The sequence below is a fragment of the Alligator mississippiensis genome, chromosome 10 (assembly GCF_030867095.1).
Source record: "Alligator mississippiensis isolate rAllMis1 chromosome 10, rAllMis1, whole genome shotgun sequence".
Taxonomy (NCBI): Eukaryota; Metazoa; Chordata; order Crocodylia; family Alligatoridae; genus Alligator; species Alligator mississippiensis.
In genome coordinates this window covers 14,607,105-14,623,844 of record NC_081833.1, presented here as the reverse complement: position 1 = coordinate 14,623,844, position 16,740 = coordinate 14,607,105, and the positions used below count along the sequence as shown (strand labels likewise).

At 40.0% G+C, this 16,740-nt stretch overlaps 1 protein-coding gene across 1 annotated transcript in view; it reads left to right on the top strand.

The window, feature by feature from the left end:
- LOC102574601 (septin-2) overlaps positions 1-16,740 on the top strand; it is a 62,982-nt gene that overhangs the window by 19,055 nt on the left and 27,187 nt on the right. Inside the window, exons 5-8 of the mRNA XM_006270931.4 lie at positions 743-866; positions 10,821-10,955; positions 11,428-11,545; positions 15,954-16,055. Of these exons, the coding sequence (XP_006270993.1) occupies positions 743-866; positions 10,821-10,955; positions 11,428-11,545; positions 15,954-16,055 (479 nt within the window). The remainder of the gene's footprint in view (positions 1-742; positions 867-10,820; positions 10,956-11,427; positions 11,546-15,953; positions 16,056-16,740) is intronic.

The following is a 16,740-nucleotide window of genomic DNA, read 5'->3' as shown; positions in this document are numbered from 1 at the left end:
GGCTGCGGTGGGTGGCTTCTGCCTGTCTTGGCCACCCAAACACTGCATGTCAGTTCAGTTTGTTATTGGTTCAAGCTATGCAGTTTAGAAAAACCTTGGGCTTTTTGAGCCTCTATACTTAGCTTTAGACAGTGATTTTTGGCTTTGAAGCACCTTTTGTTTCTCTTTTTTCCCTGCCCCCCATGCCACCTGTGGATCAAAGATCTCTTCCAGGCAGAGTTGTGTAGGCCACTTTTTTCTCGTTTTTATCCTTTACATGAAATTTCCTTCCATTGTTTTCTCCAATAAGTGTTGTTATACTAAAGAAACCTTAAGATGTCCAGACAGCTAAATTGACTTTGTGATTTTCATTGCAACCCCCACTTCCACAGCTTGTCCAACCTAACTGTTGTATCTAATCTAGATTATTTAGTCTTTGGAACAAAGACTGACCTGTTTAAAGAGCTAGCGCACCTTCCAGGTATTGTAAAAATATGTGATTAAAAAACAAACATAATAGCATCTGCCTCAATGACACATCAGGGTTTCTTAGCTCATTATACTCTTGGGTAGAGCAATTAATTAGAAGGCTTGTTTGCATTTTTATTAGTTTATTTGTCTTTTTTTTGTCTGAGGGATGCCGTTTTGCACAGCTCACAGCAGACTTTAAATATCACTTTTGCTTCCCCATCGTCCAATATATGGGCAGCCATAGGCCCAGGCAAGGGAAATATTAACATGTGAAATATTATTTTTCTGATAGAGAAAATAGAGCGAACAGTTCAAATTGAAGCTTCTACAGTAGAAATAGAAGAGCGAGGAGTGAAACTCCGTTTAACAGTAGTCGATACACCAGGATATGGAGATGCCATTAACAGCCAAGACTGGTATGTCTGTTTTAACCACCATCTTTACTGGCTAAACACGTCTGTGTGTGCCTAAAAAGACAAGCTGAATATGTTTATCTGTCCTTTTTATATGTACCTTGGCGATTCAGTGGCTGGGAGTGGTTTTTCGAGAACAGCTCGTATTGTTCTTTTATGTTGTGACACCAAAAGGGAAGCAACCACTTCATGGTTTTTTTGGTTTGTTTTTTTTTATAGTAATGTATTGTTATCTTGAGATTACAGTAGACTGTCTTCTTAGCCCTGTCCATTTTTGTTTGGAAAGAAAACACTATAGTGACTAAAGCGCTCATGCTTTTTCTGCTTTTTCATAGTGACTTTCTTCTCTGATGCTTGTTGAGTACAAAACCTGAATGGTGTGGGAATGGCGGGGGCAGAGGGCAGTAGTCATAACTGCTAAAAGAAGGAAGTTGACAAGTGTGGAGTTGTCAGGGGAGATTTGAGGACTCTGCACAAGGAGAGGTGACAGAAGGGAGCTTTAGACATCAGGTAGAGACCATTTAAAATTGATATTTGGCCTAGTGTTTGCTTTTTTGTTTTGTTTTGTAATTTTATTTACCCAAATAACTTTGAGAGTACGGGGTTCATGTACAAACTACAATGGAATAGAATATTCATCACGACCATAAAACCTTTATTTCCTGTATCCTGACTGCAAAAATTCCTTGTCATAAGATTAAAAAAATGGAGTATCGACCAAATTCTTCTCTGATGTAGTTTAACTGCAGTGAGCTGGAATTATGTGCAGACAGACATATCTGCCTCCATATAACTCCCTCCTCTGCATATAACTGTCCCCTCTAGAATATCTTGCTTGCCGCTGTTTTGTTGGGACATACGTTTTTCTATGTACATTACTAGTTGCTAGTGATGCTTGTTTTCTTAATCAAAACTGCTTATTTCTGTATGTCAAAGCCTTGTCAAACCTGCCTATTCCGAACACTTGCCAGGCTGCTGTTTTAGGGCCCCCATATGTTGGATCATTGGCTTTAAGCCATCTTGTGTCTCAACAGAGTCTAAGCACTGCCTGTGGGTTTGGAGACATTCTTGGGATACAGATTCTCTTCTGTCACTTCTGACAGCTGAGGCCCTGCAGTCTCACTGTCTATGCCTTGAGGCTAGTGAACGGACTAGTGAGTCTTTGTAAAAGAGATTTCTAATACGATTCCTCTTTACTTTAGACGGCACAAGAAATATACAGTCCTAGGGAAATTATAAGGAACTCATTTACCATTGCCAGCCTCAGCTTCCTTCCTGCTTTTGAGTATATTTGGGGCCTTGGTCAAAGTGCTCTGGGCTGTCCAGGATCCTTTTCCTGCAGTTCGTGGCTTTTCCTCCAACACATGGAGTCTTTCTGACCTTTATAGTCAGCTGCTTCCCCTTTTAGCTGATCTGTTGACTTGTTTCTCCCCCAATCACCAAAAGCCTGCTGCATTTTGTTGCTCATTTCTGCCCCAAACCCTCCTTTGTGTCACTGGCCCATCCAGTTTCTGTGCCTTAAAAGACCCCAGCACTTATTTCTCTACTCCCTCTCCCAGGGGACTGTCATTTCTCCAAACCTTCTCTGCAGAGAAGTTAGTGAAAACTGGTTTTATCTAAGATGTAGTTGCTGATTTATTTTGCCTTGCCAGATCTAACAGTCTTAAATGAACGACTTAATTATAGGCGTTGTGCTAGTGCATCACCCCTGTGCTTCACTATTTAGTCTAAGGATTGCAAGGTAAGGAAAAGTAAATGATAGCTACAAAGTACAGAAATTGGGTAGTTCATAAAGCCAAACAGGAGTTGAGTAATGTCTGTGTACAATTTATTAAGTTCTTGTGTATGCTGTTAATTAAATTAGGAAAATTGGCCCTGGGGTATGTGGATTGTAAATGAAGATACAATGTAAAGGCAGTGCTAATTAGGGGGCCTAGATTATTAGTGTTTCCAATTCAGTCAGTGGCTAAACTTTAAATTTTCATACTAATGCTTTTAAAAACATCTGATGAATAGCTGAGCAAAATACACTCCATTTTTATTGAAATATTTCCTCTTAAAATAGAGCAAGACAAATACCTAAGAACAGGGGTGTTGAATATATAGCATTCAGGCAGGACCTGGCCTGCCGAGCGTCTCTATCCACCACCTGAAATGAAGTGTATGGCTGGGGTGAGTGTGGCCTGTTACAGAATCTGGGGCCCTTGGGCCCTGGTGGATGTGGTGATGGGTGGTAGGAGGGTGAGTGACGGCTGATACAGATCTAATTGTTTTGCCCATCCTTGTTGCCACAGATCTACTGTCTCTACTGGCCCTGCTGTTGCTCTGTGCTGGGTTGGAGTCAGGGTTCCCACTGCCATGTGCTCTGTGTTGGAGCTGAAGCTGGCAAAATAAAATAAATAGAAGCAAAATAAATAGAAGACTTTATTCATTCTAGTTTATGCCAGAAATGCAAACAAACACAAAGAAAATTAGTGGAAATGGCGAACAGTCTATACAGCCCCTACACGTAAGACTGCATTTTGCAGTCTTGCATTGTATTTTCATTGAACAAAATTTAGACTGTAATGAAGAATACAGTTGGTTGCTGTATTTTGTTTTCCTTTCTTTCTATGCAGCGCTTTGCAAGATGACTATAACATGGAGGCAGTTAACTTCTTTTACAATCTTTCTGAAATTAATGTGGAGTACATTGGTTGAAAAGTTGAAAGCATAGTGGGAATAGTGTTTTCAGCTTCCTTACGTTCACCCAGTGATGTTAAACTAATTAAAATTAATTGTGACATCAGATTAACCGTGAGGTATCCTTCTGGACTGCAGTATGCTCTTGCTCATTTTCAGTACTGGTGACTTCCGTTGCAGTTAAAACCTCCTAAGCCAGCGTATTGTGTTACATTAAGATCATCTTCCTGTTGATTGTGTTATAATGCCCTTTGTTTATTCTGTAAAGATATTTCTTAGAGGCCTACGTGTTTTCCCCCTTCTGGAGAGGCTTGCCAAGCAAGGTGGTTCCATGGTGATTCAGACATGTCTGAATAACATAGCAGAGAATTCTGTACTAGGCTTTTGGTACTAGTTCTCAGAACAGTTTGAAGTACACAATAGAAACCAAACCATTTTCCTTCAACATAGTGCAACACATACTTTTAGTTTCTTCTCCTCCTGTCCTCCTTTCCTTCAGTCTATATTAGAGACCATAGATTTTATTTTTTTTAAATTTGAAAAGGACTACAAATGATAGTGTACAAAACGCAGGAAAGCAATATGCATTATACAGTGTAGTGCATACACTATTCCTGTCCATAAAGTTTGGTGTGTAACAGTAAAGGTGATTACAACACAGTGTCTCCTGGCTTTTACAGAGCTTTCGCTAAGGTATTGTACAATTAGCTGGTTAATTGCACAATTAACTGATACTAGTTACACATGCAAAGTACCAATATCCATAAAAAGGTCCAACCAGCTACCAAGTTGCACGTTTTTGAGGTGTAACTTTATAGCTGGTTGGTACCCAGCTGTAATTTGCTTGTGTAGCAGGGTCTCCCCTGTGGTTGGGAGCCATGTCACCTGACTGAGCTCCCAACTGCAGGGGTCCACCATGCCCAGCTGGGGCTGGAAGTCCTGTAGCTGTGGACCCTAGATTCTGGCAGCGCCCTGTAGCTGCCAGGGCAGGGAGTACCACAGCTGCAGATGCTGGGTCCCAGCTGTGGGTCTCCTGGTACTGGGACCCAGCCTGGTCCTGACAGTTGCGGGGCATGGCTGTGATTTCCCATCCCTAGGGGTTTCGTGCACCTGTAAAACTGGGAGATTGCAGCAGCTGCATCTTCTAGCTATGGGAGCTTGCTTCTTGCCAGTGCTGGGGAAACCTGGGACTGGGCTCCCCCTACATCAACAGAAAGGTGCAATGGGATCTAATGCATGATCCCACAATCACGCCTCCTGCTATGCGTGTGTGATTCTGTGGATTGTGCATTAGATCCCATTGTACCTTTACCTGCATGTGTAGAGGGGTCCAAGACAGCTGTGGAGAGGGGTAGCAGAGAAGTGAATTACCTTTATTATCCAAAGGGGATATCCTATGACAGCAGTACCTCCCATTGACTGCTACTAGCACTGAGTACAAGCTTTTAACTTGATTACTTTCTCTCACTGCTTATCCTCGTTGCTTCTTCCTGAAGTACAATTTGCTGCTGTAAGGAATTACCAGCAGATGGTGCTGGTCTGGAATTAGGTTTGTGAAAACACTTGCTTCTGAATTAACATAAGTAACTGTCATTTTTTTTCTGATGGTATTATAACACTATACCCACAGTAAATTATATGTTTGCATGGAAGGTGGTAAAAGGTAGCAAAATGTCAGGAAACCACTTCCAAAAGGCTAATGCTAACTCTTTAACAGTCTTTGAATACTTTCCGCATAGGCATCCTATGTACCTTTTTTGTTTTCTGTCCTGTTCATTGACTGGCTTGCCATCCTGAAAGGAGCAATAACAATTTGTATGAGTTGGGAGAAGGTTGTCAGCAATGGCCTTTGACCAAGAAAGGACAGCAGCTTTGGTGTGGGAGGGGAGGCAGTAAATTAGGGAGGATGTATTCTTTCCCTTTTATAAATCTGTTTCTGGAATTTATACAATAATGTATTATAGAGAGCATTTTAAACATCTATAAGAAGAGATGGGTATTGTCTGTCTGTCTCACTTACCTTAATTTTTATCATCAGTTTGTCTTGTAATTATCTATACAGCTTCCTTTTCCATTTGCAATGGTTGTAGTGACTGATACTACTTTTTGTAAATCATTTTAGGTGATAAGCAATGCTGCTGGTACCATTTCTTTTAAAAGGACCTGTTATCAGTTGATGATAACTTTGACCTTTTGCTCTGAAACCACAGAATCCTAGAAAGTTAGGGTTGGAAGGGACCTCAGGAGGTCATCTAATCCAACCCCCTGCTCAAAGCAGGATCATCCCCAACTACATCATCCCAGCCAAGGCTTTGTCTGGCCGGGTCTTAAAAACCTCCAAGGATGGAAATTCTACAACTTCTCTGGGTAACCTGTTCCAGTGTTTTAGTACCCTCCTAATGAGAGAGTTTTTCCTAATATCTAACCTAAACTTCCCTTGCTGCAGCTTGAGACCATTGCTCCTTGTTCTGTTATCTGCCACCACTGAGAACAGTTTAGCTCCATCATCCCCTTTGGAGCCCCCCTTTAGGTAGTTGAAGGCTGCTATTTTAAATACCTCCTCAGTCGTTTCTTCTCCAGACTAAATAAGCCTAGTTCCCTCGGCCTCTCAAGTCATTTACCCCAGCCCCCTAACTATTGTTCCAGGTCAGATGTTTGCATTCATCTTAAATATTAAAAGTCTCTGAAGAAAGGATCATCTGGACAAGCTTGTCGGAAAATATTTGGATTTTTTTCCTTTTAATTAACCACCTTTGACTTGAAGTCTGAGTGCTTATATGTTTTCAATCAGGGACTCAAAATTCAGGAAGAATGTTATCTGCATGTTAGGGATCTTTGCTGTTACAGTTCAGTGAAAAAAGCCCCCAGATGGCCAGATCATAAGTTTCTGAAAAACTCCACTGTCTTGCAGGGGAACAGAAAATAAGAGTCGGGGTAAAAGATACTGGTGAGGGGAAGGGAGGTAAGGATTTGGATGAGGAGCCCAAGAGGAGAGAAAGAGAGATGACCTAGGGAAGAAGAGCTAGAAGAGAAGAAAAGTCTGTGACTACTAGAGATGAGTTCCAATCTGAGTTATGGATTTCCTTTTCTGTAGCCAACAAATGTTTGTTGAATTTGCTGGCAATATATTTATCCCACCCTCTCTAGTTGTCGGTCTGCATGGGATATTGCAACTTATTACTGCAACCAGCAGCAGCATTTGCTTGAGTGATGGATGTGTAAATGTGCCAACCCTGCTGTTGATCCATGTATTGTCCATATGCTATTGTGAAGTAGTTAGCTTTTAGCTAGCTTTAAAAAAAAACCCCAAAAAACCTAGGAAGTGACAGACAGTTGAAAGTTAACAGATGCCAGATTTAAGAGAGCCAGCTTTGCAGTGCTAGCATTCCTTTAATATCAGTTTTGTGTGCAACTCTTATGTCTTCAGTGTAAAGTGAGGGCAAGGATTTTACACTGAGATTTTTGTACCTAGAAGAGTGCTTTGCAGTTTTCACACTTACTAAATACACCCTTTGTTGCAGGAAGCAGTCATGAAAGGGACTCCTGACAACTTCACCGCTAACAAATTTGATTGTTAGATACTGTCCATGTATTTTTTGTTTTATCTTTGCTGCAGTGTGACAGAATACTCTTAAATACATCACTCAGTTACTGATAACTATTACTTTTTGTTATTCCTGGCTTTTGTTAGGTTGGATCTGTGTTTTTTGGCAGCTTGGGAATATTTGTCATTTTTCCCCAATGAACTATTTAAGTGAAATGGTCACGTTGTTTGCTGTATCGTACAGGATATGCTGTCTTCTAAGTAACGTTAGCCCTGGGGGGCAAAGCCAGGTGTTTCCCGGAAGTCAGAAGGTACGGGACACTAGCGCTACATTTATAGGAAAAACTATAGCAGTTAGTACTAGAAAACTGCACGTAAACTAATTATGTTGCCAGACAGATTTGTGTGTGTTGCTTTTTCCACTGTTTGTACTTGGTTTCTGTTCTAATACAGGTTTCTCTCAATTTATGCAGTACATGCATTCCCAGAAAACTGTGCATAAATAGAGTTCACATAAAGGGAACCCAGTTTACAATGTAAGAAATAGGGATATGTTCTCATGGCAGTGAAGGAGGGAGGGAGGAAGGCTTGGACTAGGAGAAGGGCCGGGGATGGGTGTGGTGCAGCCCATCAGCTGCTTGCAGAGTTGCAGCAAGGAGCAAAGTGGAGGGAACTGTCAGTGGGTGCGGGGCGTGGGACTGGGGTGTGTGGCTCTTGCTGCAGCGTGCACCCTGGGAGGCTGGGGGGCTGTGCTAGGCTCTTCCCGGGGGTCATGTGCCCCCAGATCTGTGTGTGGGGCAAGAGCAGGTGGCACTGGGCTCTGGGTGGCACTGGTGCTCAGGGTGGGCAGCAGTGCTGGGAGGGGGGGCTGCTGCCTCCCCAAAACTTGCTGTAGCCGCCCCCCCCTCCCCAACCTGCCCTTCCAGCGCCGCTGCCAAGCACTGGGAAGAGTCTGGTGCTGTCATGGGCCCCAGCCTGCAGCAGCAGCCTACTCTCATCCCATGTGCAGATCTGGGGGCACACGCCCCCCAGGAAGAGCCCAGCTCGCAGCCCCCCGGGGTGCACATCGCAGCAAGAGCTGCGCTCCCCTGTCCCGCACCCTGCACCCACTGACAGTTCCCTCCACTTCGTTCCCTGCTGCAGCCCTGGGCCTCCGCTTCTCCTCACTCACCCCAGCCCCTGCTGCAGCAGCCCCAGGAGCACCTGACGCCAGCTGCCTGCAGTCACTGGACTGCACCGTGCCCCGAGCCCCCTGGGGCTCCTCTTGTCCCCACTCACCCCAGCTCCTGCTGCAGCAGACTTGGGAGTAGCCAGCACTACCTGCCTGCAGCATGGCATGAAAGCCCAGGAGCTGGGGTGAGTGTGAAGCCCCGGCAGGGTTTGGGGCACGGTGTAGCCCAGCGGCTCCAGGCAGCTGGCGTCGGCTGCTCCCAGAGCAGCTGCAGCAGGGGCTGGGGTGAGGGGGCCCCTCTCCCCACAGACTTACCTGCTTGGGGGGGGCACCTATGCCAATCGCATGAGAGTGAATTTACTTTGCCTGTAACAAATTTTGATTATAAAAAGGGTTGTTACATAAGAGCAAACTTGCATATACAGAACCCGCATAAGGCGAGGGAAACCTGTATTCATGTCTCTTCAGTCTCATTACCGTTCACCATCATAAATAAGCTGTCTGGAGATCAACAAGAACGTAAGGTTTTTTAGGAAGGGAAGGATTTCTTAGGGTGATACCTTGTATTGGTCCAACTGTGTAGTTGGGATAGAGTTAGACAAGCTTTCCAGTGCAAGACATTCTTCAGCAGGTCTGACCAGAACGAGTTAGGTACAGAATAATAAAGAACAGTTGTCGGAGGGGGTGAAAGAAATTCCCAGGGGTAGTAGAAAAATAAGTAGCAGAAGAAAAGCAGCTGGTTTTAATGGAAGATCAAGTGGGCCTATCAAAAGGGAGGTGGGTGATTCTCACCTTTCATGTGTGAAAAGACTTCAGGAGTCAGGTAAAATATAACATACCATACAACCAATATCCGTGTTTAGTCCTTTCTTCCTACTGTCTAGCCTTTTTTCAACATATCAACATATATGTGCTGCAGCTGCTGCTTTTTTGAACGAGTTTTACTAAGACAATAAAGTTTTGCAAGAACTTTTCAAACTTATTTTAAAGACATTTTGTCTGCTTTCCAGTGTCTTTATCATCATAAGGCTTATAATTATCATGATACTAAAGATGCACCAAACAGACATTCATGTTAATTCAGTTATTAATACTGTTTGATTTGAAGGAAGTATAGTTTTGCAGGTGGATGCTCTTTGAATATACCAGCTTCTTCTGTGTCATCCAAAGTCCTTGTATTTTTTAAAAAAATTTTGATAGGCTATTCTTCTGCTTCACTTAAGTAAAATACTTAAATTTGTAATGTAAAAAATAATAAGAAATGTCTGTAATGCATGGAAGAAATGCCTGTTGCATGGCAGGCTAAATGGATCTGTATGAAACTGAAAAGCATAAACTCCGCATAATTCCATTTCCATATGTGTAAAACCATGATGGAGCAGAGAGAGAGGAAACTTCCTTAATGGGAAATCTGTCCTCAGGATTCTGACTCAGGCCCTAATATCAGATGGCGTCATGATGATATTTCCAGACCTAAGGCTAGACGTCATCTTCCGACTTCATACCTGGATATTTGTTATGATCTTTTTAATGCTGTTCCTGTTTAAGACAAACACCTAGATGACTCGCACGTCTGTAGCACTGGTCTTGGTTATCGAGAAATTGAAGAGAGTACCACTGTGATGGTATTGCAATTTTTATCTCAGCAGAGAAAAAGGTAATAGTAAGTTTTTTAAGATGAGCATATAGTGCACGGATATCTGCCTACTCTTGCATATGTATTCTGTAGGTTCCTTTGCCTTTTCCCCCTCCTTCATTATTTACATTGTAAACACTCCAGAGAAGGAAAGAGTCTTGTTTTGTGATACCTCTACTAAGCTTTAGGGTGCCAGAAAAACAAATCTTTTTGGTATTTAAAAAAACCCCAACCCTTTCATTTTCTCCTTTTAGTAACCAGTGTATGTGTGTATCAGTGCTTGCCTGCAACATAACTTTATATTTCATTACTTCCTTTCAGTGTGTATGTGAAATTGCTGTGTACTAAGTACAATGATTTTTCTTTGCCAACAAAAGAAGGTTCTGTATGTAGCAAAAAATAGCTTAATAAATCACTTGATGTTTTAGCACATGGCTTTCAAATATATTTAGACTGTATTCAAATAGACTAAAATATCAGAATTTTTGTAGGTAACCCTGGTTTTGAGGTCAGAGTTGTCAAACTGTAAATCAAGAGGATATCCTGGATATGTCATTTGTCAGCTGGTTTAAGAAAAAACAAAAATCTTAAACCCTATGTTCCTGTCTTTGTGTTGTCTCACCATTGAGTTCGTTTCTCTGAACTTGCAGTTGAACTTTTTACCCAAAAGAAGTTAATTTAAAGTTGTGCCGGACACGATTAGACATTATGGGGGAGACTGCATATTGCACGCTGTACAGTTTTCATCTTTATTTTATTGTTCTTATTGTCAGCGGCAGATAGACTATTTGGAAACTGAATTTTCTTTGTGAAAAACGTAATTGGATCATATATTCCTCCTTTTCTTTTTTCCTTTTTTATCAGAAATTATTAAATAGAACCTCCCCCCCAACATATTTAAAATGCCTCTGTTTCATATCACAGCTTCAGAACAATCATCCAGTACATTGACAATCAATTTGAAAGATACCTTCATGATGAAAGTGGTCTGAACAGGCGCCACATCATAGACAACAGAGTCCACTGCTGTTTTTACTTCATATCTCCTTTTGGACATGGGTAAGAAAGTCAATTTGTATTTTACAGCGTTTTGTCTGAAGCATGAGTTTGGTAATTTCCTTGAATTGGAAACTAACCTTCATTTTGATGGGGTTACCTCCTAAATTGTCAGTCAGCCAACACAATTAAAAAAGTCTTTGGATTAATAACTGCCTTTTACTTTGTCCTCATTCCAGTAGGATTTTTATATTGTTGTAGAGGAGTAGATATTAAATTGTTTATTGCCCAGCAGCACAAAAATTAGTAGAATGTAGATGAAAGCTTGATTACAATTCAGCTCTTAAACGAGCAACCCAATAAAGGAGTGCTCCAAGTAATTTAATTTTATTGCACAGAGTATTTACATGGTAGCCCTTAATTCAAGGTATCTTTCTTCATTGTTAGTGCAGTAATCACTGATGTGTGCCACTAACCTGTCTGTTTAATTCAGTAGTACCTTAGATTTAGTATAATTGTGCTTTTCTGTTCGTAGGCTGAAGCCTTTAGATGTCGAGTTCATGAAAGCTCTTCATGGAAAAGTCAACATTGTACCTGTGATTGCCAAGGCTGACACTCTGACGCTGAAGGAGAGAGAGAGACTGAAGAGAAGAGTAGGTTTAATGCTCAGGCATCAGAAAAGTGGCTCAGCACAGCTCTCATGCCAAATAAAAATAAAATTAAGGCTGAAAGTGGATAAACACCCTTAGCCAAGATGCACAGTATTTCTAATGTACGTCCAGGTCCTCCATGCATATAAATTAGGAAAATCCTGTGAAAGTCCATGGTCCTTCATCAGATTACACCAGCAGATCTTCCCCTCTCCTTTAAAAATGGCTGGGTTGGTACAAGTCACAATTCGGGGAACAATCGAATTTTCATGAGTTCCTGCTCTTGAATTGGAGCTGCAAGATTATTATTCTACAAAAAACTTTGGTTAAATCTTGCTTTTTGGTCATTTTGATGACGCTGTTTAGTTTTAACTCCTCAAAAACCGTCCAGTGTATCCTGTAATGAAGTGCCTTTTTGAAAGCAATCCTTATAAATCATGCCTTGGAACTCGCTGACTAGTAGTATTCTTACAGCTCATACATTTTGTTGCAATTAATAGTCACGTATACACATTTTTTGTAAAAGTGTACACTCCCAGGGCATCTATTTTTACAGTGGAAAGATCCCTAAAATACGCAAAAAGCGTAAGGAATAGAGACAATCCAGAATGTCTTTGTTCTCTGCTTTTTATAGTGGTATGTCGTTTTAACAAACAAATCTCACAGAACAAACTTGATTCATGCAGAAGTATACTACATTATTAAATGCATGTGTTGCCTCACTATAAAAACAGAAGTTGGCATCTATACTTCTGCCTGGGTGGGAGTGGTTAAGAAACAAGTAAACAATTCGGTCTTAATTATTTTTGGCCTTTGGGAAGAGGTCAGCACAAATGGTTTAACTTGCTAAAATGTATAATGTAGTTCCAAACCTTTGAAAGTCTAGCTACTGTATATTGTTCTAACGCAAAACATCTCAGTTACAAAATCTCTAATCAGGAATAAGAATCAAAATCTGCCTGTGCTGGCAGGGCTTGGAAGTTTTTATATTTTTTTTTTTAGATGTTTCTGCCACTTGGCGATCAATCTAAGGTAGAATGTTTTTGTTTTGCTTTTTGGATTAAGCAGAAAGATCAGTTGTGGTACATGTGAAGGAAACCCGGCTTGCAGTAATTCCTGTTTTGTCTTGCTGGAATTCAAAGTTATTTTTTAAAACTCTCGAGTGGGAAGAGCTGCAAGGCAGTTTCACAAGCTGTGCCATGCAAAGCTGCTGAGGAAACTTGCTCAGAAGAATGACTTCATGAAAAGGGAACTAATATTTTGCTTTTTTTTTAAATTTCCCATGGGAAGCCTAATCTTTAGGAACACAGAACCCTCTGAGGCCAATAAAATTGAGATTTGGAGAAGAAAAATGCTGCTTCTTTGTTAAGACCATAAAATACAGTTTGTTTTTATTGCAATTCTTTTTCCTTTCAGGAAAGCACTAAGCTTAACAGCTGTAATATATTATTCTTGCACCCCTTGTTGTTGGCTTTCCCGTTATTGTTTCAGTTACATTTTTATCTTTAAGATCTCAGTCAGGTTAAATGTTCTTTCTTGCTCCATGCATCCACTTTAAAGGTGCACACTGCAGCGTTGCCTCACCTATGCCAGCTGTGCACGTCCCTCTCTTGTGGTGACAGCATAAATTCCAATAAGGCGTTGTCTTCCATTCAGCAAAATATTACTGACTTGTACAGATTTACGTATCTTTGGGATAGAATCAGTTACCTAGTGTTAAATATTTTGCTTTGGTTTAGATGGGGCTAATTTTTTGCCCTGTTGAAATCTTAGCTACTACAGGATTGTGGACTTGAATGTTGAAGAATTATTTTTAAAACAGAAGCTTACTTAAAATCCTCTTATCTAATAAAAATACATTTAATAAACTTGAAAGGTTCCTTCGTTTTTGCAGACTAACATTGCCAATTTGAAAACCTAACAAGCAAGCCTTTAAACATCCATATTTTTTTAATGTCTGGGCTGTAGCTTATTTGGCATTATTTTTCCTTCTTAAAATTGAAAAATTGAGAGTCTAGAGATCTCCCTGTAAGCCTGCTGGAGTTCCTGTGGCTTCAGATGCAGTGTAGTCTACCTGGGAAACCAGATGTTTACACTACAGAGGCAGAGAGCTCCTTGGAGATTTCTAAAATGTTCATGAATCTCTTTGCCCCCAAATTAACAAATGGTCTAGGAGTTGCTTAAGCTTTAGTTAGATGGTTGTTAACCAAGAGATTTTTCTGCTAGTAGGATTTACTGGCTACTGTTATAACAGGAATCAAGGAAACCCCATGTTACTACAGACTGTAGTAAGATATTTTGTTCAGTAGTTGGATCTGGATTATCCAACTTAGTACCTGTTAACTGATCTGTGCAGTCATACCCAGTGCTTAAAATGCTGTAAGTATTTTATGCACAGACTTGAACATTTTTACTGCTGTCGTAAGAAGCCTGCGTTTGTTATATTGGGGATATCCGAGCTCTGTCTATGTAGGGCTCAAGCCATTACAGCTGTTCTGCTGTTTGAGATGGGCACTAGCATTGCTAGTGTAGATTCAGCCAAAGTGTTATCAGCTACAATTCTTGAATTATTCTGAGCATCCACGATATAATTGAGCGCTGATTTTTTCCCAGGATATTCTTATTAATTTTTTCTGAGAGACTCAGTGCAGTCACTTTTTTTATTTTATTTTTACTTAAACAAAATCTTCTTAGTGTTGTGGAGGGGAATTACTTTTCTTTGGGTGACGATGGAAATTTCTTCTCTGTTTTGTAGGGAAAATTAAATAGTACCACCTTTTGAAACTGCCAGAGGTCTTAGAGTTAAGCTAGCTACTTACCCCTGCAGTGATTTCATTAGGGAAAGAATGTATACAGAAGTCCAGATTAGTTTTTATGTTAATCCCAGATATTGGTTACAATAAAGAGAATTGTGCGCAGACATTTTTCTCTTGTAGAGGATTTTGAATAATATCTCCTTTTTAAATGGGACCTTGGCTACAGTTGTAGAGTAGGTTATATAAAACTTGAACTAAGCCTTTGTTTTTTGTATAAATAACATATATAAAATTAATAAACAAAGGCACACTTTTGACTGCTGGCTATTTTTTGATATTGTAATTAAATCTCTTCTCAAAAGCTATAGCTTTTCCTTGTTTTCACCATTTGTGTCTCTTCATGAGCTCTTTACCCCTGCTCTCCTGCCCTGCCTTTATCTATTCTTAAAAGTTCCAGCCTTGGTAATGATATACTTGGTATACAACTTAAATTATTTAAAACTCCTGCCTGTTGCTTTTACATTTTTTTTCTTTGTCCTTTAAGTCCATGTTTGTTTTTGACTGCAAGTGCTGCGTCTTGCTTTTAATCTTTGTAAAGTACCATGTGCTGCATCACTGTCTAGTTGGTAATAAGATTAACATCCATAACAAGTGAGATGTTGCATCTTCACTGGGAATACACCAAGTGCATATTATATAGTCTTTGAGTTCCTTGAGTAAAGGGCTGGTAATAGTAGAATGGTACCTCTTAAACATTTGAATTTAGTGAACTACTACCATCTAAAGCACCAGATGTGGAATAATAAAGCTACTTAATTAAGTTTAAATGTAAGCTAGCTGCTTCACGTTATTTAGGTATCAGTGTGATGCATTGCACAGTAAGACGATCGTGTTGTGTGCTTTGACATTCTAAGCATTGCTCTTAAGTAATGAGAGCAAAGATGGAAAGCCGTCATTCATTTTTAACCACTTGTAAATTAGCAGCCACTGCCTTTTTCAATTGTTAATAATTTAGGGAAAATTAGTTTCACAAAAGCTTGCAGCTTTTTAAAATGCCTTTCAGTGAATATGTCTCCTAGGTTCTCTTTTGGTCAACTTAAACAAATTAAAAAAACCTGATAATGCTTTCAAGATGTAACTTTGTTGGATAAGTAATTGAACTCCTACAAAGTTTACGGGAGGTCTCAAGGCATCTTAAGACATCATAATTATTTTCCACTTTAATATTAGTCTTCTATATCTCAAATCATACAGTTTTGTAAATCAGCACTTTTGAGCTGTGCTTTCTAAGATATTTATGGACTGAATGTTCAAAGTAGCTTCCATTGCTGCTTAAAAATAGGAAAGTGCTGATTTAAAGTAGGGGTAAAGGCAGGTTCCAAGTAAAGCTGAAGAATTTTAGATATTCTGGAGGTAATACACATAACCAAAATGTAAGCACATTTAATTCATGTTAATAACTTCCTCTATTGCTTTGTCAAGCTCCTTTAGAGTAGGAAGCATATTGGAAATTTTTCTCTTTGCAGGGTAAAGGGTAAAGAGGATTTGGATGGCAGCTCTGTATAAGAGATTAATTTACTTAAAAGCTATTGTAGGTCTATAGCCAAATAAGAATCGTCATTGTTATCCTTCTCCTTCCTCAAAAATACCTTCAGGTTTTGGATGAGATTTCTGAGCATGGCATTAGGATTTACCAGCTGCCAGATGCAGACTCTGATGAAGATGAGGAGTTCAAGGAACAGACCAGGGTTCTGAAGGTGAGCTTGTTTGTTTGTTTGTTTTGTTTTTTAATGAAAGAATTATCATTTTGTTGTAACTATTTTTTATAAAACTACTTTATTCTTGCAGCTGTTGTGTTCAATTACAATTTATTTAGGAAATATTTAAGGTTATCACTCGGTTTCATGAGCGTGAAGCATTATATTACCTGTTTCCAGGTGTGTTTGGTAGGACACTTTGATTTTGATTTTGCACATGCTTTCTGAAACCAGTTTCAAATTGTGATGTCCAGTTGTGCTAGGTTGACTTAAAAGTAAGCAGATGTCTGTTAGGAGCTGCAATTAGTTATTCTTCTTCTCTTTCTGAGTTAATCTATGTTTGAAATGAGATCAGAGAAGAGAGGTAAAGAAATATAATGTATTGGGCCACTTCATTACTCATCTGATTCGGGGATAGGGAAGATGTTTTCAATTTAAATTGGTCGCTTCTGCCCATGCTCTAAGACATCTATACTGCAGACTCTTGATAGCACACCTTAAAAAACACCACTGTAACAAGAAATGAAAGCACTAATTTGTCTATCTTTTTCAGGTGTTGAGACAACTGATTACAATAAGATTACAAATATTAATATTAGGAAGCCTCTGTGTACAGATTAAAAATCACACTTCATTACTGGAAAGGGTTTTTTAGTCCTGTTGATCTGAGATTTTTTTTTTTCTT